The sequence below is a fragment of the Sphaerodactylus townsendi genome, linkage group LG01, assembly GCF_021028975.2.
Source record: "Sphaerodactylus townsendi isolate TG3544 linkage group LG01, MPM_Stown_v2.3, whole genome shotgun sequence".
NCBI classification, from domain to species: domain Eukaryota; kingdom Metazoa; phylum Chordata; class Lepidosauria; order Squamata; family Sphaerodactylidae; genus Sphaerodactylus; species Sphaerodactylus townsendi.
In genome coordinates, this window is record NC_059425.1 from 30,098,116 (window position 1) to 30,123,067 (window position 24,952).

Below are 24,952 nucleotides of genomic sequence, written 5' to 3' on the forward strand. Positions count from 1 at the left end.
TCAGACCAGCAGATCTGGGAGTGGATTGGCTAGGACTGAGGATTCCGTTGTGGAATCTGTACCCATTGACTGAGGTTTTATGAAGGCTAAGAGCTGGGGCTTGCCACGCTAACAGTATCAGCACAGAACACATTAAGAAACAATATGGAAAAAGTGCCTCTGAGTGCATGCAAAGGATCTATCACTGGAGACAACCTTTCAGCATTCAGCTTCCAGACTGAATGGTGAGAGTGTAAATTGTTGCTGTTAACACATTTTTTAAAAAATAAACAAATGAAATGATCCTCCCAAATGGTGCTTGGTTTCAGGGAGGGGTGATTTCTGTCAAGGGAATACCACCAAATGTTGCTTTGTCTCCTTCTGAGACCCCCTTTCCAAATAACCAGGCAGACTGGGACTGAGAGCTACAAATCCTTCCAGCTAAAAACCTTTGCATCTCACTACCATACCTTAGGGAAATAAGGGATTAACAAGGAATCTAGTATTCCACAGATTACAAGGCCTGATTGCTCATCTCTTCTTGGTGTACATGAAAATCCTAACCATTGCTATTTTGCCTTGATTGCTTGGCAAATAGCACCTGCCTTTACTCTTCAAACATCAGCCAATGATGTGCCCCAAATAAATCTTAAGAAAAAGGAACTTTAGAGCTTTTTAGTTGTGTTGTTACCAAACTTATATGCCACTCTCCCCTAAAGGGCTCAGAGCGGCTTACGTTCAATAGATTACAATAAAATACATTAATAAAATACATTAATAAAATACATTAAAATACAGATTAAAATACATTACAATAAAATATATTAATAAAATACATTTTAAACAATACATAAAATACATTAACAAAAAATACATTAAAATAAAGTCCACTAAAACCCCAAAAATCAAATCCTGCCTGATGTGTGGAGCCAGAGTTGACAAGTGTTCTGCCCCTCAAGTGAATATATTTTTGGAGCCCTGTACTTGGCTAGGAAAGAGTGGGGGAGACACAAGCCATGCTCAACAGTTCAACAATAGGTTTATTACTGGAGAGAATCAAGACCCGAACTCCTCCCTTGGGTCTATCTAAATTAGAGTACTTGCTTGTCTTGAGCAGGTTTGAAGCTGCAGACTGTGTCTTCTCTACTTTCAATCAAGTCCACTGTGTCTTGCTTCCTTTCAGTTCTTTCAGTCTTTGTCATGTTCTAACTTCTGTTAAACTTAACTTGTGCTCTGTGGACCACCATATACTAATAAGTATGTCACGAATATTCCAGTCTCCAACAACCCTTAGCACCTCACTCTGACTGACTGGCTAGAACTAAAACGGGATTGCTGGGTGAAGAGGGAAACTGCCTATTGGGAAATGTCTTAAAGGGACAGGGGCTAACTGAAATACCCTCCCTTAGAAGACTTAACAATGAACTAAAACCATGCTAACTATGGAGAAACTAAAGCTTAATGGGAAAATAACAAAAGCCTCTGTGGGGGCATGACAACAAGAGAGAGGTCTAGTGTCGCCATTATGACACCAGATCCACAGCCACATGGCACGAGGCTGCATTCGCATGGACGTTGAAGTCCCCCAGGACAATAAGCCTGGGGAACTGCAACGCCCACTCCAAGATGGCCTCCAGCACCTGGGACAGGCTGCCTGCTGGTGCAATAGGTGACCGGTACATCAGAAAGACAGCCAGCCCCTCCAAGACCCCCCACATCAGACCAACACACTCTATCCCGGATATTGACGGCCACAGGTGCAGGCCACAGTGAGATACCCAAGACTGCACAAGGAATCTCTGGCACAACTTGGGATCTGAACCCAGATCTCCCTCACCTTCATTCCCTGACATGGAGAGCATAGTGTCTTCCAAATCCTCTCTTCCTCTGGCTTACCGTGACTCTTTCACGAAGGGAAAAAAATCCCTTGATTGGGCATGCTTTCCCAGAGGAGTAAATCAACAAGAACTTGATATTGGTTTTGGCAGCTAAATGGCCACATCTCTTTTATCTTGGACTCCCTCACTTGGAATTACATGTGGCTTTGCAAAGGATATTGTTTGAATTAGAGCGACAGAAAGTTGGCAGGAGGGGAGATGCTCATTTCCCCAAGGAGCTAACTCACTTGATGTTAATGCACCAGACTGACTCCTCACGTCCCTGTATTCAGGGATGGGAATAAGAAGCCATTTTAGCCCTGCTGACAAGCTACAGTGAATGCATGAACACTTATGCTGCCACAGGAGGTGGTGATGGCTACTAACCTGGATAGCTTTAAAAAGGGCTTGGACAGATTTATGGAGGAGAAGTCGATCTATGGCTACCAATCTTGATCCTCCTTGATCTCAGATTGCAAATACCTTAGCAGACCAGGTGCTCAGGAGCAGCAGCAGCAGAAGGCCATTGCTTTCACATCCTGCACGTGAGCTCCCAAAGGCACCTGGTGGGCCACTGCGAGTAGCAGAGTGCTGGACTAGATGCACTCTGGTCTGATCCAGCAGGCTAGTTCTTATGTTCTTATTCTGTGTACGGAATATACTTGAGTTTTTAAAAAATATGTGCCCTGAGTAATTCTCATGTTATGTTCAATCCATGTGCAGTTGAACATGTGATTGAAACCCTCTATTTATCCAGGCACTAGTCCTGGTTTCATTTGTAAAGTGAACACATGTTGGCTTTTTCTCACCAATAGTTGTACAAATGTACACACCTGTCCCTTCTTTTGTTAAGTGCACCTAGATCTTTTTCTCATTCTCCATGAGTTCTCTCACAGAGATCTAGGGTTGTTAATCTTCAGGTGGTGCCTGGAGATCTCCAGGAATTACAGCAGATCTCCAGATGACAAAGATCAGACCACAGATCTCCAGAATTCAGGTGTCAGTCTCCGTAGATTAAATGACTGCTTTGGAGGGTGAATTCTATGGCATCACACCCTGCTGGGATCCCTTCCCTTCCCTTCCCTGCCCCAAATCCCACCATCTCCAGGCTGTTCCCCCAACTCTCCTGGAATTTCACAACTTGAAGTTGACAATCCTCCAAATCTCCCTTTTGGGCTTCTGTGACCACTCCTGTACTGACAACTTCCTCCACTGTGGCTGGGTTTTTTTTAATTATAAAAAACCTTTAAAATACTTATCCTTCCAAGATGATTGCATTCTTCCCCATCTACTGGCAGAGCCCTTCTGCACAGTTAAGGTCTGAGTTTACTGCTGGTCTTTATCAGGAGAGTTAAGACCCACAAGGGAGACATATCCTGATGCAAGCACCCATAACACCAACCACCTTGAACCAAGAACATGGGCAGAATACAAATATTTTAACAAACAAATCCCACCATTTTTGAACAGATGAATGAATGATGCAGTCTTTCCCTCCACTGTGCACGTTAACCCACGTGACAGGAAAATAAATGTTTATTGTGTTACCTCACCCATACACCGTTCTCTCCTTGCCCCATTTTCTCTCCTGTGACGTTGAATGATTAGCTCAAGGTCACCTGGTTAGATTGTTGACAGTAGAAGGATTTGAAAGTGAGTCTTCTGGCCCTGGTCCAACGTTCTAACCACTGAGAAACTGTGGGGTTTGCATCTCTGATTTCTGCAGCATTCTAACCTAGACTAGCGCCCTGATCTCATCAGAGCTCAGAAGCGAAGCAGTGTTAATACAGGATAGGACAGGGGTCTGCAGCTCTCCAGATGTTCATGGACTAAAATTCCCATCAGCCCCTGCCAGCATGGCCAGTTCTGGGACCCTATCCTTGTATTTTGCTCAGGGCCCAGAATTACTAAGGCTCCTTCCACATATGCAGAATAATGTACTTTCAAACTGCTTTCAGTGCTCTTTGAAGCTGTGCGGAATAGCAAAATCCACTTGCAAACAGTTGTGAAAGTGGTTTGAAAACGCATTATTTTGCGTGTGCGGAAGGGGCCTAAGACTGCCCCTGGATCTGACTCAGCCTAAGGCAGCTTCATAGTTTCATGACCCTGAGTCATACGCAAACCCAAGAATGTAGTAAATGGTAGGATATTGTGCGATTGTGCCACCAACAACTACCCAGAAAGCTGCCATGTTGAATGCTGTCAACTGCCCCAAAACTAAACCACTCAAAATACTAATTGAAAATTGTGAACAAATCAAGGAGGGGGTGGGATGTTTGAAAATGGCCACTGTGGGAAAATGGCCACTGTGAGCAGGGTTAGGTTGTCATTGTTGCAGTGCCAAATCCAACTGGATATTTGGGGGCATCATCAGATGTTTAAGCAGTGGAATCACTCAGGAAAGGAGGGTACTTAGCATGCATCAGACAATGCAGGTTCTAGTTCTTAAAACCAGAGAGCCAGTATGGTATAATGGTTAAGAGCGGTGGACTCTAATCTGGAGAACTAGGTTTGATTCTCTGGTCCCCCACATGCAGCCTGCTGGGAGACCTTGGGCCAATCACAGTTCTCTCAGTTCCACCCACCTCACAAGGTGCCTGTTGTGGAGGTACCAGAAGACTCCCGTTTGTTTTTGTTTACAACATGAGTCACACCGTTGAGAAGCAGTGAGTTGGCTTGAAATAGAAGGGCTTCTATAATTTCATTCTCTGAAATCCTTGGAGTAATTGTCTGAGGCTGTCTCAGATACAGAGGGAACGGACGGCGGCCCTTCCTAAATGCATGCCTGGGCATATTGCTGGGCTTACACAATATCTTCAGCATGTCAAGGCATTGTTCATTTTGTTCTCGACATTTTAATCCAATGGCGAGAAATGCTGGGGCTGGGGCTGTACCGAATCAGAAGACTGCGACAGCCCGCCTTTTGCCGGATGAGTCCACTGACCTTACATTTTTGACATTCCTATTATTTTCTCGAATAAGCTAAGCTGTCTTTATTTTCCCCTGGTCCTTGTCCCCAACTGTCGCCCTTTATTAACATGCCTGGCAAAGAGCTGTTTACCCTCAAAGTGGCACCGAAAACTCACAACTCAGAGGAAGAAAATAGAGCATATGCTATTAATAAGGGGCCGACAGAGGAGCTGGGCCCATGTGCTAAAGTCACAGCCAAGCAGATTCCCGCTCCGGAGAAGTCAGCAGAAGCCGACACAGTTGCCTGCAGCCGCTTTGCTTTCTGCTGGCCAGACTTGGCTGGACATTATTAGCTTCACTAGGGGTGAGGTGGAGGCTGCTGGCCTCGAAAATCGATACCATTAAATGGTTCGCTTTATCTTCCATGAAAACATCAACTACAGCTCAACTGGCCAAGGGGAATCTGTAAGCTTGTCTGCTGCCTGTAAATATTGACAGTTTTCCTCTCCTTTTTCATTTATTTATTTCAAAAATCAACACACTATTCAGTAGGCACAAGAATTATGAAACGTAATAATGAAACACCATAGTGCTCCAATCTTTAGGGGGAAAATAATTACAGCAACAATAGGAACATTTAGCCCAGGCTAGCCTGTTCTTGCCATATCTCAGCTGCTAAGCAGGATCAGCCCTGGTCAGTCTTTGGATGGGAGACCACCAAGCAAGACCAGGGATGCTAGTCAAAGGCAGGCAATGGCAAAACACCTTTGAATGTCTCTTGCCTTATGGGGTCAACATAATTTGGCTGCGAATGGATGACAAAAAGGAAAGGCTTCAGGCATTTTCTTGGGGAGCAGGCCAGAGACCAACTGGATTGTGAGGGTGTAAACATTCAAGAGTCAGAGCTTCCTTTCTCAAATACAAACTAAAAGGGAGATCTGAGTACTTATCTATCCCTAACAGAAGGTGGCAGGGATGTTGCAAAGAAGGATCTCCGGGATGAAGAGGTACAATGTGCATTATAATCGGCTTCATTAGAATAGAAGGGGAAATGCTTGGGGGCAGAAAATCAGCACCTGCAGTAAGATGAGAATCCTGTGCCCTCATTCAGCCCTTGGGGTCCATTGTTCTGAGCTTGAGATGGATTTGCATGAACAGCCATATTATCTGGTGTTGCACCTTTTAGACATTCTGTGTATATCCATAAGTAGACAGAAAGGGCTACTCTGACCCTTCCTGCAGATAGACACCCTGCTTGAGACAAATTATGGGTTTGGGAGGGGCCATAGCTCAGTGACAGAGCACCTGCTTTTCATGCAGAAGGTGGCAGGTTCAAACCCCGACACCTCCAGGATCAGGCAAAAGTTGATGTGAGAGACCTGAACAGTCACTGCCAGTCTGAGCAGACAATACTGACTTTGACACTGATGGTCCGATTCAGTGTAAGGCAGCTTCATACATCCATATAGCCACATGTAGTTCCCAGCAGGGAGGCAAAAAGTATATCCTGCCCCCAGTAAGCCAGCCCCTCCCAATCCATAAAACACTCAACCAGACATGAGAAAATGATGACAGACAAAGACTATGACTGTGTGAGAATGAACTGATGTTTCTCAGGCCCTTTCCACACGAGCCAATAAGCAAGGGTGAAAGGTGGGTTACATGAACCTATCCTCGCCCCGGCCATGGACAGCCAGTTATGTGAACAGGGTGTGCGCCTTTGCGTGCAGGTGCTTCTTTTGGCAGGGGGAGGGGGTGTCCCTGCCTCCGCTTTGGAGGCAGGCATGACTGACCCCCAGGGCCATGAAACTGCCCTTTGTCTCTGCATGGCTCCACAGATGGGAGCCGGGGGCTGCGATTCTCTTCTTGGATCGCAGCTGCCTAACGCACCTCACAGCCACGGCCATTTGCTCAGCTACAGCTGCAAGGCATGTTAAAACTAAAGAATCGCATATGACGCGATTATTGAAAAACCCATGGGGGGTGGGGGAACACGGAGCAGACTCGCTTTAGGAGTGGGATCCTTGTGAAGTTCCCTTCCCACCTGGGTTTATCCAGCCCTTAACCCGTGTTTATTGGCCCATGCGGAAAGGGCCTCAGTGTCTTGAATTCCATTTGAGAGAATCCCTGCAGCAGGGGGAATAGGAGGAAAAGTCACCTTTTTTAGTTTGCCACCAAACTGAGCCAGACATGTGTGATCATGTCCACAGCTAAAACAGTCCTTTCCTGGGCTTTTCCTTTCTTCCAGTCCACCTGACTTCCAGTATCAGAACCTACTGATGAGAAAAGTGCATCAGACTCCACAGGATAGCGAGGAGGGTGTTATCCCCAACATCTATCTAGGAGCTCCATTTTTGTGTATCGTTGAAGGTTTTCATGGCCGGAATCACTAGGGTGTTGTGGGTTTTCCCTTCCCTTCCCTTCCCCCTCTCCTTCCCCCTCCCTTTACTTTAGTTTCCTGTATTGAGGTCCCTTACCACCTATGGGACCCCCCCCACCCTTTTGAGAGGGTTTTAATAAGGATTGTGTTACGGACACTGTTTTTATATGCTGATTGTTCTGTTTTAAATGGTTTTAATTGTATGTTGTTTTAATCTGTTGTTCACCGCCCAGAGCCCTTCGGGGGTAGGGCGGTATAAAAAAACTCAAAAATAAATAAATAAAATAAATGTTCCAGTAAATGCTACTGGAACATGGCCATACAACCCGGAAACCCACAACACCCTAGCTCCATTTTTGTGTGGGAACTCATTACTCAGTGCTCCCCGTTTGAGGATTTCAGAATAAACTCATTTGAACTCTGTCATCTCACAGAGTTGGAAGAGACCTCAGAAGTTGTGGAGTCCAGCCCAATGCTGAGAGCAGGTTTCCCATCAGTCACTAAGCAATTTGCTTCAGCAAAGCTGCTGTTTCATGTAATCCTTGCACCATCACTCTGTGCTTTCCTATGTCAACAGAGAGTCACTGTTTGTCAACAAAGTGTGAATGTGCTGAACTGGAACTCATTATAGGCTAAATAATATTTACTGGGACTTAAATAGACACAGCTGGGAGGGAAGGCGGCATGGTATAGTGCAGGGGTGTCCAACTCTGGTGCCCCAGATGTTCATGGACTACGATTCCCATCAGTCCCCCCCAGCATGGCCAATGATGGGAATCGTAGTTCATGAATATCTGGGGCACCAGAGTTGGATGCCCCTGGTATAGTGGGATCTCATCAGACCTCAGAAGCTAAGCAGGGTCAGAACTTGGAAGGGAGACCACCAAGGAGAACTGCAGAGGAAGGGAATGGCAAACCACCTTTGCTGCTCACTTGCCTGGAAATCCCCTTGCTGGGGTTGCCAGAAATTGGCTGCAATTTGATGGCCTTTTACACACATGGTACAGACACAGCACTTTTCTGAGCCACTACTCTGTGCTTGTAATGCATGCTTTTGAGTTTGGCATAGAAATTTTACCATTATAACTTTTTGCCATTTTAATTCCTCATTTCAAAATTCTTTCCCCATTCTGTGTGCAAACTCAGGTTTTGCTCTTTGCTTTCCACCTGATGAAGTGGGCCTGCAACACCTTTGCTCGGTCCGCAAGCCTTTCCCCTCCTTGGTTGCGCTGCAACAGACTGACACGGCTGCTTCAATAGAATCTGCAAGCCATCATCAGAAACATTAGTACAAGCTATTGCAGTCTCCAATTGAAGGTTGGGTTAGATGCTTCTTGCTAAAATGGGACAGCTGAGATTTGACCTCCTTTTGTGCCACAGGGCTTATTTCATAAATCTAAATTCCCTGGCTAGGCTCTTATCTTCAGTGGCAACAGTGAGTGGGAGGAGGGCATAGCTGGCAACAGCTGCCCTTGGCAGGAACGTCTTCCTCTCAGATGGAGTCCAAGCCAGATGGATTATCATCTGCTTATTCTGTAACTCTCCATGAATGTCCTGCAGAAGGTCACTTGGCCATTGCAATGTTTAGTGTTGATATGAAATGTATACCTCTTCTCAGCTCACATAGGCTGTTTCCGCATGGCAAAATTATACCTGTGCACCGCTGATTTTTTTTAAACTGGGTCTATTTTATCCTGGGGTATCTGTCCACATGGCTGCCCACTTTTTGAAGGAATCCATTGAAAACCAGGAGGAAATACTCCAATTTCTTTCACACAAGCCCGGGACTTTTGTATTTGCTTTGGAAGCATATCTTAGTGTGCCCAGTGTCCCACATTCTGATTGGCTGTTGTTTTTGAGTGGCAGCTTGAATGAATATCAGGCGGGGAGATCAGGCGGCTGGGTGGGAAAAATAAACCGGTCCTGCTCCTGATTGGTTTTTGCATGGTAGCAGGCACAAGCAGGGTCACACTGGGATTTTTTTAAAAAACTGGTGATTTTTGAAAATCCCAAAGTAAGGTAAATATTGTGGGGCAACACCTGGGCAGGCCAACTTTAGCACTGGGAACCGTGCGGAATTCTCAGCTGCTCAGGGATATTTTTTCTTGCTCAACCCAGGATATTTTGATTGTGTGGAAACCTACTTTTCTTCTTCTTTCACTACTACTACCACTATTCTGCCACATGTCCCACCACTTCCATTGCTGCTCAGTGAAGCAGCAGGAGCAAAGTTTGGAGAAAATCAGTAGAAATCAATGTCATACCAGCACTGCAATGTCTCTTCTAGCATGACCCTGGAAGTAATTTCATTGGGTTGAGGCAACGCTTTTGGATGTGTGTGAATCCTAGAGCATTGTTTCAGTGCAATGTCAACCCTTCCAGGTTTGTGAAGGAAGTGGCATCACAGTGTGAAATGCCAATTGTCCTGACTCTGCCCCTCCATCTCCAAGGGGCTGCCAATACTGGATGGGCAATCCTACTCCAAAAGAACTCAGGGGAGCTCCAGTGAGTCTTCAAGATAACTTTCAGGGCAACCTGAGGTGAGGCAAAGAAGCAGTTTCCTGCTAGTGAACCAAAAGGCATCTCTGAATAGAGGGTGCATTGAAAAGTCCCTTGATAAATTGTGAACATCTATTGAAGAATGAGTCTTTTGAAAAGAGGGTGAGATGTGTTTGTAGAATCTGCCAAGGAGAGATATAGTAGCATAGCATAAGAGATGGGATTATGACGGGTGGGCAACAGAGGAGGACTTGGGACTGCAGAAACATTGTCGGACCTAATGAGGGAATAACAAGGAGCCGCACAAGGACTCCCTCCATGAAGGCACTTTCACAAGATGGCAACCAGGTTTCTATCATGGGTATTCATACATGGGAATTGCTTCGTGGATCTTAGACATTTATTCAGGATTGCATATGAACTTCAGCAGAGAAACTGGCAACTACTGTAAAGCAAGTTGAGGGCTAGCAGAGCGTATTGTGGGAAGCCATAAGCAAGGGATAAGTGTGGTGAACAGGATGAAGCTGTTCTTTCCTGACTGACACTGTGCAGTCGTTTCTGAGAAACGGAAGGCAAACCTTTGATTTATGGTGTTGCTGGAGCAAAAGAAGGTTAAGGACCTTGCGGCTGCAGGGATGGGTGCAGACACTTATAGAAGAGGGCTCCACGCTCTGAATCCATCTTTCCTATTTTACGAGATTGGAGGGTGGCGGTGGTGGAATCAAAGGGAAAATGCAAACGTTAGTATTGGCAGGCTAAGCAACGTGGCCACAGTCCTAGCAGCTTCCCAGAAGTTCTGTGCCATCCCAGTGGGATATATCAAAATCTATTTAAATCTGTTCAGATACTGGCACTCTTGTCCCCCTCCCCCCTGCAATCCAGAGCATGACAAACGCTGTGTTAGGTTGGGATCGGGTTTCAGACAGCTGGATGCAGCTGGCCAGATCTTGCTCCTTGAACTCTTGGGGGAGGAGTGCAGCATGATACCCTGATCCTTTCCCCCACAAGGCGGGTGGGGCAGAACTAACGCTTCAAACATCCATTCTGGCTCCAGAGAGGCCCAGCTTGGTAATTACACACAAACAGGATCCATTCAAACAACCCAGAAAGCAGCTCCAGGTTCAGAAATAGCTGGAAATGTGGCGGGGGGGCTGTTGTTCAAAAGCTGTTGTTCAAAAGTCCAGAACTGATCACAGTTCTGACATGGGCAAAGGTTTTACCTCCGTCTCAGCTGTGTCCTGAATTGGAGCCAATTCGCGGTGCTCCGGAAGAACACACAATGGAAGCACTGAAGCACAATTCTGGGTTTTCTTTCCTGCTAGGACTTTGTGAATGGGCTTTATGGCAGACAGACAGAAACTTACTGAACGTTATTAACTCAAGTCTAGCCAATTTGGGAACAGTGGAATTTGGAGCTCCCTTCCCTCCCAGAACTCCGATATCAATATCATAGAGTCTACCTTCTGAAGCTGTCATTTGCTCCAGGGAAACGTATCTTTGGCCGTTTCTGCACGGCCAGGAGGCGCCCCCACGCCGGCAGGAGTTCTGCCGGCGTGGAAGCGAGCTCTTCGCACACCAAGCGTGCTGAGCAGGCGAAGCTGGCGAAACCCGACGAGACAGCAGGGCGGCTCCGCACGGAGCCGCCTCTGCATCCCTCCCGCCCACTCCACCGGTGTCCTCACTAAGTTAAGCCTGCAGGGCGTCGAAGTGCCCAGCCCATGCGCTTTCTCCCAACCCCTGGAGGTTGGGGGACAGTGTGGGCGGGGAGCTGCAACTCCACGAAGCGCTTGCCGAGGAGGACACCTATGAGTCAAGCGGAGACGAGGAAGAGCAGCGTCTTCCGGCGAACCGATTCGCACCGCTTACCGCAGGGAAGGCAACGCTCCTCTCTAACAACAACCACTAAAGGTTTGTTGTTTAGAGCGGACAACGCCCGCCCTGGGGAGGGAAGAAGAGTCAAGTCGCGCGCTGCTGCACAAATTTGCAGCTTAGCGGCTCTCTAAACAAACGGCGGCCTGGGGGCACCTTTTTTGGCGCCCCCAGGCCGTCATAAATGGGCCGTGCAGAAACGGCCTTTGTAGTCTGTAGACCAGTTGTTCTTTCAGGAGAATTCCTGGCCCCACCTATAGGTTGGCAACCCTGATTATAATTGGAATTGCATTCCATTACCTTATCCAGGTTGGTAGCAGCACTTCCTGAATGCCTAGAAGTTAACCTCATTTCATAGACCTGGGTAGAATTCTAAGCAGACCTACTTACGACTGCTTCCTTTATCGCCCATCACTACCATCTTCAGCTCTCGCCAGCAATGATTGTAACTGACCATGACAGAGGCAGAGTCGTGACATGTGGATGTTTCTTGCCCCCCCAAAGGGGGGACTTGACATGGGGCCTGGTTAACTGTAACAAATAGAGCTAGATTCAAATCCAGTAGTACCCTTAGAGCCCTGATCTGAACAGCCCCAGGATAACCTGATTAGATAAAAACTCAGAAAGGTCAGCCCTGGCTACTTTTTGGATGGAAGCAGAGGCATATCTCGGGCGGGGGCGGGGGGGGAGACGCACTGGACGTGCACCTCTGTGGGGATGTGGCGAGGGTGTTCCGGGGGTATGACAGGGGTGTTCCAGGGTGGGACGGGGTGGAAGATGCACCGGTGCACCGGGTACTTTCCCCCCTTGCTACGCCTCTGGATGGAAGACTTCCAAGGAATACCAGGGCTGTGACATTAAGGCAGGCAATGGTACAGCACTTTTGAATGTCTCTTGTCTTGAAAATCCTATGGACTTGCCTTAATTAGCTTAAGAAGAAGAAGAGTTTGGATTTATACCCCCCCTTCTCTCCTGTAAGGAGACTCAAAGGGGCTTGCAAGCTCCTTTCCCCTCCTCTTCCCACAACAGACACCTTGTGAGGTGGGTGGAGCTGAGAGAGTTCTGTGACTAGCCTAAGGTCATTCAGCAGGCTTTATGTGTAGCTGTGGGGAAACAAATCTGGTTCATCAGATCAGACTCCACTGCTCACGTGAAGGAATGGGGAAATCAAACTCGGTTCTCCGGATTAGTGTCCACTTGCTCTTCACCATTACACCACACTGAGACAAAACAAAACACAGTTAGTGACCAATACGATTTTTGTGGTATGAGCTGGTTGTCCGGCCAGGTATCTAAGGCCCCTTCCGCACACACAGAATAATGCACTTTCAATCCTCTTCCACAATTTCTTGCAAGTGGGTTTTGCTATTCCGCACAGTAAAATCCATCTGCAAAGGGCATTGAAAGTGGACTGAAAGTGTGTTTGACTCTTGAAAGTTCATACCACAAAAATGTTGCTACTGGACTCCAATGCAGCTCTTCTGCAGCCCAACGTGGTCATCTGCTGAAACTGTAACAAATAAGCAGCAGAAATCTAAAGAACAACCAATACACGCTTTGCCCTGTTCCCCAATCTGGTTGCATCTTGAAAGTCTATTAAATCGAGAGGGATTAAAGGAGAAGAGAAAGTTAATCCTGTAGGAGGCGTTCAGATCAGCCGTCAGCAAGGCTGTCAGATCAAAATTTCCATCACATTTATGGAGCCTTTTTTCTTCCTTTCCAAGCTGTATTGGGAAACAAAGTACATGATAAAGCTGTTGTGTACTATGGGGTAGATGTAGCTCTTGAGGAGAGCGCTGCCAAAGAGAATCTGGTGACTCACTACCCTCCTTTCCCAGTAGTATCGTCAGCAACAGATGTGAGGGCGATCTGGCTGCGACATCTGTCACCCCATTGATCGCCAGGGTTGATTCGGCTGATCTGGCTGGCTAGGCGGGTGTCCCCTACCTCCCTCACCGCTCCATGTGCGTCCCTCCCGAAGCTGCGCGCTCGGTGGAAGAGGACGACCATCCCAGATAGAAGGAGTGTACCGTTCTTCGGTCAAGGGTATACGATAGCTGCGCTCCCCTGCTAGAACCTCCAAACAAGCTCAAGGTATCGTCAGCAACTCCCAGTGATACTTTCTTCTCTGAAAGAACTGTGATAGCTTTGCTGCTTGGGCTTCAGCAATGGAAATGCCTACAGGTAGTGAGGCTGAGCTACAGGAACACAGAAGACTGCCTTGTAACAAACTATTGGTGTTAAGCTTCCCTCTGACTAGCAGTGATTATCCAGGTCTTTCCTCTGATGCTTTTTCCTGAAGATGACAAGGATTGAACTTGGAGGTGGAGATGGCAGAGACTGAACTTGGAACCTTCTGAGTGTCAACCAGATGTTCTGCCTCTTTTTAAAATTTGATTTAATCTCAGAATTGGAAGGGACAAGCAGGGCCATTTAGTCCAACCGCCTGCCAATGCACAAACTACAGCTACAGCACCCCTAAATAGGTATCCAATCCAACAATGAAGACTCCACCCACCTCACAATTGAGACTGTTCCAGTGTTGAACATGCTTCACTGTCAGGAAGTCCTTTCTCAAACTGTAGTTTATTTCCATTAGGCTGAGTCCTGACATCCAATACAACTGAAAACATGTCCACCTCATCCTCTGCAGAGCATTCCTTTAGGTATCAGAAGGTGGCAATCAAATCACCTCGCAAAGCGTATCTTCCGCATAGAGATTCCCAGCTCCACCTCTCCTCATAGGACATGGCCCCACTCCTGAGTTATCCCTCTATCAGGCCAACTACTGGAACAAAACTTTCTATGGTCCTTCAATCCTGAGAGGACCCGTTGCCAGGAAATATGGTGCCCTGGATTATCTCATAGAGAATCACTGCCTTAAAGGCTGCCCATTCCTTTAAATGTCCTCCTGATCAACCTTCACTAGAGTTTAACACCTTCGTATCTTTCCTGTTATGGAATTCTTGCACCAAACACTTTGACCTGAACAACATCAAGGAACGTTGCAAGACCTTTTCTGTGGCCTGTTTTTTTTTTTTTTTGGTTTTTGTTATGGATATTGATATACAATATGATGAAGGTCAGGTGTGTCATCGTGTTGTAGTTGGATTTTGGTTCTAATTCCTACCCAGCCATGAAGTTGAAGGCCTCAGTTCATGTCACACAATTCCTACAAAAAGAACACACCCATGCAGGAATTCATATGTGACACATGTTGTATGGCAACCACAGACTGTAATTTTGTGCTGTGTTCATGGGCTGGGGTACTGCTGAACACCTAACAATGCATGAAATAAGTAGACATGTGTATGGTTGGGCTGCTCAAATATTATTTGTCTCATGCTTCTCTTTTTTAAGCTTCTGAACATGGTGGGGTACGCGCAACCAGATGAACTGAATCTGGAAAAGGCTGGGGTACCAGTGTGTGTTCATGACATCCTAGCAGCTACGTTCTGGACCCAGTTGTAATTTCCATGTGCTCTTGCTTGGTAATGAGAGTTAGTGAGAGAACGCCAAATTAAACAGAGTTTTTATCGGCTGGCAAGAGACAATTATAGACGCATACATATGACTATCCTACAGGAAGGCGTTCCAAATTTTTGTATCCTGATGTGAAGGCCCTTTCATGGGTTGCCACTTGTCTAGCCTCAGATGGCAGGGGCACCCAAAGTAGGTCCTCTGAAGATTATTGGAGTACTCAGGTAGGTTTGTATGGAAGTAAGGAAACTTTACATTATGAGGGCTGTAAGCCATTTAGGGCTTTAGAAGTCAATGTCAGCACCTTGAACTGAGCCCAGAAGCAAATTGGGAGCCAGTGTAGATGGAACAGAACTAGAGTGTTGTGGTCCCCATAACCAACTCCAGTCAACATTTTGGCAGCAGAATTCTATGGCAACTGTATCTTCTGGATGGTCTCCTAGAGCAATGTGTGTGTACAGTATGAATATTTAATCTCTTCAAAGAGGAGGGTTATTAACATGCCATGGCAAATGCCTGGACTGTTGGGGAGGGATGGCTAGGGATTGTGGAGTCTGGGGAGGATGTGATGTCACTCCCAGGTGACTCTCTAGACTTCTTTCCATAGTCTCTTATGGTTTTTACCATGGTATAAAGACTAAGAAATATTTCTAGAGAGTCACTAGGTGGACACCATTTCTTCCTCCCACTCTTCAACAACTTGGGGGTGAGACAGTGGGATTGGGGGCAGGTAGTTCTCCATACCAGGAGGATAATGGGAGGTTATTACATAGACTTAACTACATACTCACAGAGTCTATGTGGTAGAAATGGTGGCAGGGTGAGGAAATACTACTATTAATGTAGCTGTTTAATGTGTTATCACCAGACCATACCCCATGATGCCACCAGGCCCTGTTACACAAGTCACAAAGTTTGGCATGTTGGAGACCTAGCAGTCGTCTCCCTGCTCCCCTCTACTCTCTACTGCTAATTTCAAGCAAGGCCCAAGTATCACTTGGATGCATATTTCTGAATTGTAGAATTGCAGTGTCTACTATGAATAATGGATTTTGCCTGTTCAAGGATGAGGCAAAGGCAAACTACATGTGTTTCAGTGTCCTCTTTCACCACCGCCTTTCATCACAGTTGACTTCCCGCACTGAAATAGTTAAATTCTGGGATGGGAGAATCGTTTCAGTCCAAATTCCTCAGACTTGTGCGTGCATGTGTGCGAGTGTGTCTGCGCCTGGGCTGGAGCCTCCTTTGAATGTGACTTTATATCACATTTAGGGGCATCTCTAGCTCTGGGCTTGAATCAGTGTGTGTGTGTGGGGGGGAGGGGAGCCCGTGGAGGGGTTGATGCTGAGTCAGAGACCAGAGGATTAACACAGCTACATGAATTCCAGCCCCTTTTTCTTTTTATAGCCGTCTCCCTTTCTCTACGTGCCCATTCTTTGCCAAGCGAGAACCATCTCTGCTTGCTGCTCCTAAACAAACTTGATGGGAGTCCCTTAAGACAAAGGGCCGCGTGAGGTCAGGATGCCTGCAGGGCTGAAGGGGGGGGGGGTTCGTTCAGCCTCCTCTGCCCTTCCCTGGGCCCCCTTGCCATCCTGTAACAAAGGCCACCCCTCCTTATCCTTGATGTGGGAATTGCAGGTGGGGGTGGGGGTGGGGGCGGGGGCGGCTCTGAGCTTGGCCAAAGCACCCCAGGCTGAAGATTCCCTGCTTTAGGTTTTGTGTGAATGTCTGTCTTTCCCTAAGGAGATGCAGGCTGAAGCCAACCTTCCCCCCCCCCCCCCGCCGCCACTACTCTGCTCCTCCTGCCTGCATCTGTGCTGCTCTGTACAGTTCATAAGAGGACAGAGGAAGCGCTGGGAAAGGGGCCGCTTGAGGCTGGACTGACCCTTCCGCATGAAAACACCCAGCATGTATTTCCCAGAAAAAGAAGCTTGGGCGCTCTAAATCTGCCTGGAAGCCAGGCTCGCCACACTCTGCACACGCTCTTCGTCACTTCCCAGGAATTACTGTGTCATCTCCACTGTTGGAAGTTGCTCTTTTTACGGCCAGGGTGTATCACAGGAAGGACAAACTGAGTGACACTGGCTACGCGCATCCGTGCCACGTTTATTAAAAGACAGTTTCAGAGAGAAAGTAATCTTGAATTTTAAAAATGCACCGAGTTTTATGCGAAAGGCATGCACGCTAAAGGCATTAGCCTATGCAATTAAAATAAAAAGATCCATGAGTGTGCGGGTGTATGAGTGAGCAGAGCTGTCAAGTCGTAGCTGACTCACAACGAGCCCAGAAACGGGCTTTTGAGACAAATGATGCCATTGCCTTCCTTTCTTGAAATTCTCCCTTCTGAGTATCAAACCTGCTTAGCTTAAAAAAGCATCTGGCTATGCCCTGCTGGCTTCCCTCCCTGGGGCCTGTGTCGTTTGACATTTAAAAATGGGGCCCCAAATTCATAGTTTGGAGACGCCGCCGAATTTTGCTCTAATAAAAATGGGATGATGAGATGTTCTTAGAAGGTGAAATACGATTTAGAATGTTGTGGAACTTCTGAAAGAATTTGAACGCAGTCAGCAAAATGGGCAAGGGCTGGGAAAATCACAGGGAAGGAGGGACCCACGAATGCTTTTGCTTAACCGAACCATCTGTAGGAAACAGGAACTGGAGGCAACTTAAAAGGATTATGATAAGATTAGTGGAATTTCACAGAAAGGGGTGTGCACAAATAAATGAATACACATGGTACAGAATCAATTACATATTGTTTCCAGATCAGCCCACCTCTTTGAATCTAATCCTTTCAGGATGATTATAATAATGTGAGAATGGATGAGAATAGATGGGTTTCTCTAATTTATCACAGTTTTGTCCTGCCTTCCCTCCACGGAGCTCAGAGAGAGATGCGAGGTTCTCCCCCTGACTTGAGGGTATGGGTGGGAAAGCAATACAAATGTCTTTTCGGGTACCTTCTGGATGGGTCTCTGCTGGCATTCTGGGCCTCTGCTATTCTGTGACCCACACACAAAAAGATACTTCTTTATTAGGTCACGGTGCCAACCTCCATCTGTGACCTGGTGATCTCCCAGAATGGTAACTGATCTCCTGATAACAGAGATCAGTTCTCCAGGAGAAAATGGGTGCTTCGGCGGGTGGGCTCTATGGCCGTATTTCCCAGTGAGATCCCTCCCCTCCCCCACACTCCACCCTTCCCAGGCCCCTCCCCCAAATCTCCAGGAATTTCCTGACCCAGAGTTGACAAGCCTTTTGTTAGACCGTCAAATGCCCAGACACATTGCACTGCACAGGGTCCTTCTCCCCCATGCGCCCTCCCCTCCCTTCCCCTCCCTTTCTGCTTTTCCCTTCTTTGTCTCTGAGGTCACATTATCCTCTTAGGCTTTAAAACCATCTGTAATTATGCCTTGTCGCTGCTGGGTAAGTTTAAAGCCGATCTGACCTCCTCTTTTCATTTTCATGGTTGCTGAGATCGTTCAAGAAGCGAATTTCTCATCATCTGCTGCAAAGGGGATCAGGAGCAGCCACGACCTCTGGGGGGCTCATGAACACAAGCTAGAGCCCCCTAGTGGAAAAGTAGTGCTGGTTCAATGTCTCAGAGCCTCCAAGATGGCTGCCCAAAGGAGAAGCATGGGTTATTGTTTTTTTCCTTGGCTTTTAGACAGCAGTGTATACTTGCAAGCATCTCAAATACCCCTTCTTGTCACAAGGGCAGCTTCAACTTGGAGATTAGACATATAGTTCTCCTTAGTTCTCCTATGACATTGAACCTAACACAGATGGCTTTTGCATACACTTGATTTCGTCGTGGGGGATCTTGTCAAAGTGCCCTCCTCTGCACTTTGAAGCAAAGTGGGTATTGATGAAGAACGGAGGCTTCTGGGTAGTGGCTCCCATGCATGGAATTAACTCCCCAAATTTCCTCCAGCTGATTTTTTTAGTAGTAAAAATGTGGCTGTTTTTATTGGCATTTGCTAGCGCTGAGTGTGCTCCTCTGGACTAGCTTTGATCTGAGTTTTAATTATTGATGTTCATTACTGGTTGTGCTTTAGAAGTATGTCGCGCTTCCATGGGGCCTTGATGAATGAATGAAAGCCCTTTGTACCAGAATATCACTAAAATATCAGCTGGAAACATGGTTGCCTACTCTGGTGTGGAAATTTCATGAAGATTTGTGGAGAATGGCAAAGTTTGGGGAGGGGGAAAGGCAAAGGTGTGGGGAATGGCAAAGTTTGGGGAGGGGGAATGAACTCAGCAGGGGTTGACAGACCCCTGTAATGACTCCTCCTCCAGGTAAACTGGTCCCTCAATATCAACTATACTTTCAGGTCAGCTCCAGGCACCACCCTGAGGTTGGCAACCCTAGCTGGAAAATAAATTTGAGCAGCAGTGGTGTAGTGGTTAAGAGCAGGTGTGCTCTAACCTGGAGGAACCGGGTTTGATTCCCCACTCTGCCGCCTGAGCTGTGGAGGCTTATTGGGGAATTCAGATTAGCCTGTGCACTCCAACACACACCAGCTGGGTGACCTTGGGCTAGTCACAGCTCTACTGAGCTCTCTCAGCCCCACCTACCTCACAGGGTGTTGGTTGTGAGGGGGGAAGGGAAAGGAGACTGTAAGCCCCTTTGAGTCTCCTATAGGAGAGAATGGGGGGATATAAATCCAACTCTTCTTCTTCATCACCTTAGAGGAAAGTGAGGCACAAGGAATTTTACCCCAGATCTGAAAAGTTACAGTGTGCCCCATGCCAAACTGCAGTGTTCTGGCTTTAAAGTGTCATCTCAACAAACAATGGCTGAGCAATCTGGGAGCATGAATGGATGGCATTAGGATAAAAGACCAGCATGTGTTTTATGGGATGCACTGGACTGGAAGAGCGGCTGAAATGTTTTTGGAATGTGTTAGAGGCGTCAACCTCTCAAAACCCATTGGCTGCAGCTCACTCTACTGCTGTGACCATCCTGGGGGACAAGTAATGAATAAATCCCAGAGACTACATTTGATAGATGTGAGGGGATTCTAGGACCATACCAGGATCCCCCCACACCCAGAAAAGGACAGTCTGATTTCTGACTGAGCAAGAGGGAAGGAGGGATGATGGGAAAGAATACGAAGTGGCTGTCTGGCCATTGCGAGGGAGACGGTTGAGGGTTCTACAGGAAATGGATTGAGAAAATGTTCACGTATCCTTTTGAGTGTGAAGAATGCCTTCAGTCTTAATGTTGTGTGTGTGTGAAAAGTCCATGGAAAATATGATCCACAAATCCTTTTGCTCAAGAATGAAATAAGGATATTGACTTCCAGTTCTCAAATGCACATCAGACCAGCAATATTCTTCGAAGTGGGGCGGAGGGGGGAATCTATCAAAAGGAGATTTGGTTGGGCTTGGTATATAGGAAAAGAGAGACCAGATCACACCTGTGTGCTTCGGCACTGCTGCACCACACACAGCCACCCAGATTTCCCCAAGTCTGCCCAGTTATCCCTCCAGCATCCTGTTCCCCATCAGCGGTCCTACAATGGTCTCCCCTCTGATTCTCCTCCTCCTGATTGCTCCTTTCTCCTTTGCCCAAATATCTGCGGCTCCTTGCTCTGGGTTGAGCAGAGGCAGCTCTGACCTGCAGACTTCACGGTATGGCTTTGTGTGTGTCCAGGGTGTGCAGACAGGGTTTTGTGGGTAGCATCGTAGTGAAGGATTATTGTAGCCTCTGCCGGCTCTTGTACCAAAAGCAGGAGCACGTGGACCAGAAGAGGAGGACCTCAGCACAGATTGCCACACCACTGAGTCTGCAGGCCAGAGTGGCCATCCAGCTGTGACTCCTATCCATTCTTTCCAAGCCACCATTGTGAATGAGGAGGAAGTGGCACTCAACCAGCTATCAAGCCAGGAGGGGAGTCTCCTTCCTCACTGAACAGATGATACCAATTATCTATCAAGTGGTACTGACCAGGTTGCTTGTCCTTTGTGTCTTTCTTCCATAGGGTACGGCCATGCAGCCCCAAGCACTGATGGTGGGAAAGTCTTCTGTATGTTCTATGCCCTGCTGGGAATCCCCCTTACCCTGGTAATGTTCCAGAGCTTGGGTGAGAGGATCAACACTTTTGTGAGAAACCTCCTCCACCGTATCAAGAAGTGCCTTGGCATGAGGCGGCCAGAAGTGTCCATGGCCAACATGGTCACCATTGGGTTCTTCTCCTGCATTAGCACTCTTTGCATTGGAGCTGCAGCATTCTCCTACTACGAGCGATGGACCTTCTTCCAGGCCTACTACTACTGCTTTATCACCCTCACCACCATTGGCTTTGGGGACTATGTGGCCCTTCAGAAGGAGCATGCCCTGCAAACCAAGCCCCAATATGTGGCCTTCAGCTTTATTTACATCTTAACTGGGCTGACCGTCATTGGGGCCTTCCTCAACTTGGTGGTGCTTCGCTTCATGACTATGAATGCCGAGGATGAGAAGCGGGACGCTGAGCACCGGGCCCTGCTTAATCGAAACGGGCAGGCTAGCAGCGTGCACACCACGGACACAACAGCTTCCTCGACCACTGCCGCACTTGGGGGTGGGTTGGGAGGGGGGAGCGGGGGTGGCCGAGGAGGGTTCCGGAATGTCTACGCTGAGGTTCTCCACTTCCAGTCCATGTGCTCCTGCCTCTGGTACAAGAGCCGGGAGAAGCTGCAGTACTCTATCCCTATGATCATCCCCAGAGACCTCTCCACCTCAGACACGTGCATGGAACAGAGCCATTCCTCACCTGGCCACTATCCTGAGACGCCGTCCAACAGATGCTTCTGCAATGCTCAGCGTTCAGCTATAAGCTCTGTTTCCACAGGACTTCATAGCTTGTCGGCTTTCCAAGGACTTATGAAGCGCCGTAGCTCTGTGTGAAATTAGGGAACTCTTTAAAGACAATCCTGAACTGCAGAGCAAGGAAGGAAACTAGTGGAGTAGGACAAATAAAAAAATACTGGCAGAGGAAAAAGGTGACAACCAAACCTAGACTGTGTATTAATACTATCAATGCAGGGGAAGAGAGACCCTAGACCATGAAAGGAAGTGGATAGTCAGATGGACAAAGCAGTTGGTCATCCTGACTGACACGCTGGAGAACTGAGCCCCTCAAATCTCTACAGAGGGAGCTATGGGTGGGCTCAGTTGTGTGCATGTGGATCTGGAAGGGTGGGGGAAATGAAAGTTACCCCTCCAGTGGGGTATATCTTATGCACCTGTTCTCCCCTGAGAGGGAGGTTTTTTCATGCTGTTTAGGTTGGTCAAATGTCTAAATCTTTTTTCTGCAGCAAACTCCACAACAAGGTGAAACTTGAAAATAAATTTATGCACCCTCATGGGAGCGCTGGATAGGGTGAGGGAAGGCTCTCGTGAGCAGGTGTCTGCATCTGATGTATACCTCTGAAGACTGATAGAAGGATGTAGCAGCTTTTCCCACCCCATGCCAACAAAAATGCATGTGTGTGTGTGTGTGTTGGGGGGAGGTGAATGCAGCACTTTCCCCACTCCATTCCCCTGCCCATTTAAACAGCAAGGTACCCTCTCACTTGGCTCTCACTGGTGTGTAACTGAGTCCCGTGTGCATCTTTCAGAGGGTGAGGAATCAACTCCTGGGTATAGAACATGTCCAAATAGCATCAGGTAGGAATGGTCACATGTCTATAAATGATGGTTATTCAGTGTAAGGAGCTGAGCTCCAGCAAAAGCTGCATTTATAATTACTATGTCTTCTTCACATAAGACACTGCTGTTCTGTATCTTTCACTCAGGAATAGGTTCTGGGGTACCAAAGTGTACAGAGCGGCCCCAATTGTGTATGTGCTTTTGTGAGGGTATTCATATGCTACACATAGGTATGGACCTATTCATGCCACTTTCATGCACGCAGGTCCCTTATGGGAAATGCCACACTGGAGGATATTACCCCATGAAAACTGCCCAAACCCAGTGAATCTGAGATGATCCCATGTCCTCCGTTCCTTGCTTGGTCCCTCTCTGTTCAAAACAGGAGCACCCTTCCTCCTCAAGTCTGTCTTTCCCCAACATGCCCAGTTTGTGCTGGCTGTGTTTGAACATTCAAGGTTTGTCGTAATATCCCGATGGGGCGTCTGCACACCGAGGTACCAGAGGAGTCTGATGGGATGTAAGGGCAGAACATATTCAAATAAAACTTTCTGACCAATCAAACGTGTAATACTCAAGTGAAGCAGGAGAGGCATTCTGCTGGCCTGAGAGAAACCTGCTTTCACTCTACAGACCCAGCTATCCCCTACTTGACACCAGCCAATTGCTCTTGTAAGAAAGACACCTCCCTGTCATTAACCTTCACCGATCCATGAGCTCTAAATTAATTCACCCAATCACCGTTAGCACTGTGGGGGATGGATTCTTCTGTGTGTTTCTCTCCCAGAGTTGAATGTGGGATTTCTGGAATGCCAGACAAAGGCTGTACCACTATCCTTCATCTAAGCCACCTGATGGTGCATTTCCTGGTGTTCCATGTTTCTCCCCCAAAATACCTCTTCTCCAAAGCAAAGACCAGTCCTGTTGTTATTCCATTTCGTTGGAGCAGGTGGTACTTCAGAAGACTTCAGGGATCATTGACTTCAGGTCTGCAGGAAGCACCCGTGAAGAAATAGCTACTCCTGTCAAAGAAGGATTCTTGGTTCGACAACTCCCATAATTTTGTAATTGCCTCAAATGGCAGCCATTTTGTAGTGGCGCCCCTTCTCAAAAATTCCGTAAGTGCCCAAACGTTTTACAACACTGAGGACCCCTTCTCTAAGCTTTGTTACATGGTGTGTGAGAGAGAATCATTTAGGCCTTTTCCACATAATGCCATTTATGACATTTTCAGACTGGAAATAAAAACATTTCACAAAGGAGTTCCACATTGCCCCCCCCTTTTGGTTTTAAAAACATTTCCAAAACACTTTTTTCTCTTTAAAAAACCCCCACTTTTACTACATTGCTTTTCGCTGGCTTCGCTTGCAGTGCAGTCATATTTAAAACATTTCATCTTTCCTGTAGACAAGCCTGACCATTTTCTATTATTTTATTATTATTTATTCGATTTGGTAAACCGCCCTACCCCCAAAGGGCTCATTTTCTATGCCTCTATGATATCACCCAACGTCCTTCTTGGCCCCTGACCTGCCATTTTTCCTCATTCCTCATTTCACTCCTTTCTCCCTCACCTTTTCATTTTCATCGTTTCATGTAGGGGTTTTTGGAGTGCTGTTTTGGGTGAGTCAACAAAGCACTGATTAAAGGAATCTACAGAGCATCAAATCAATGAATCAACAAAGCATCATTTCAACAAATAAGCAAAAAAAGTTTTTTTAACCTCACAGCGACCATGAAACATTTGGAGTGCGCGGACAAACATTGTGGTAAAGGGGGGTGGGGGAGTGGAGATCAAAAATGTTCCGGAAACATCCTGAACGACTTGTTCGGAAAAGGCCTTAAACACGATTCCTCCCCTGAGTAAGTATGGAAGTTGCACCCAATCTTTTCATTGTGTTCAACTTTAAGCTCTTTCTGACCCAAGGAAGATTTTCCTTCTTGCTAGAGATGTCAAGGTATGAAGTCCTCAAAAGAGCATGCTGTCTGTCATACCACTTGGATACTCCCCCCCCCCACCTTTCTGAACAAGTGTCACTTCACAACAAAGAGGCTGTGTCATGGTTTTGAGATATCTTCAAATGTCAGCTCTGTCAACCGTTAAAGACCACCGTGACTCACAATCCAGAGATGAACTGAAACAATCTAGTGCCTTATCACAAAAGCAGTATCCACTCGAATGGCTGTGTGAATTGGTTTTCCTTTGGTCTTGGGCCTTCAGTGAGGAAGGCGTGACAGGGCCCCCAGGTAAAATACATTTTCCTGCATTGTGATATTCATGGGCTGTGATTTTGAGGAGGGCACCCTGCCGACCCCTCA

At 47.0% G+C, this 24,952-nt stretch overlaps 1 protein-coding gene across 1 annotated transcript in view; it reads left to right on the forward strand.

Annotated features, from left to right (window-relative positions):
- Positions 1-23,193, forward strand: part of KCNK3 (potassium two pore domain channel subfamily K member 3) — an 82,084-nt gene extending 58,891 nt beyond the window's left edge. The window contains exon 2 of the mRNA XM_048516593.1: positions 20,982-23,193. Within this exon, the coding sequence (XP_048372550.1) occupies positions 20,982-21,889 (908 nt within the window). The 3' untranslated portion in view covers positions 21,890-23,193. The remainder of the gene's footprint in view (positions 1-20,981) is intronic.
- The last annotated feature ends 1,759 nt before the right edge of the window (positions 23,194-24,952 follow it).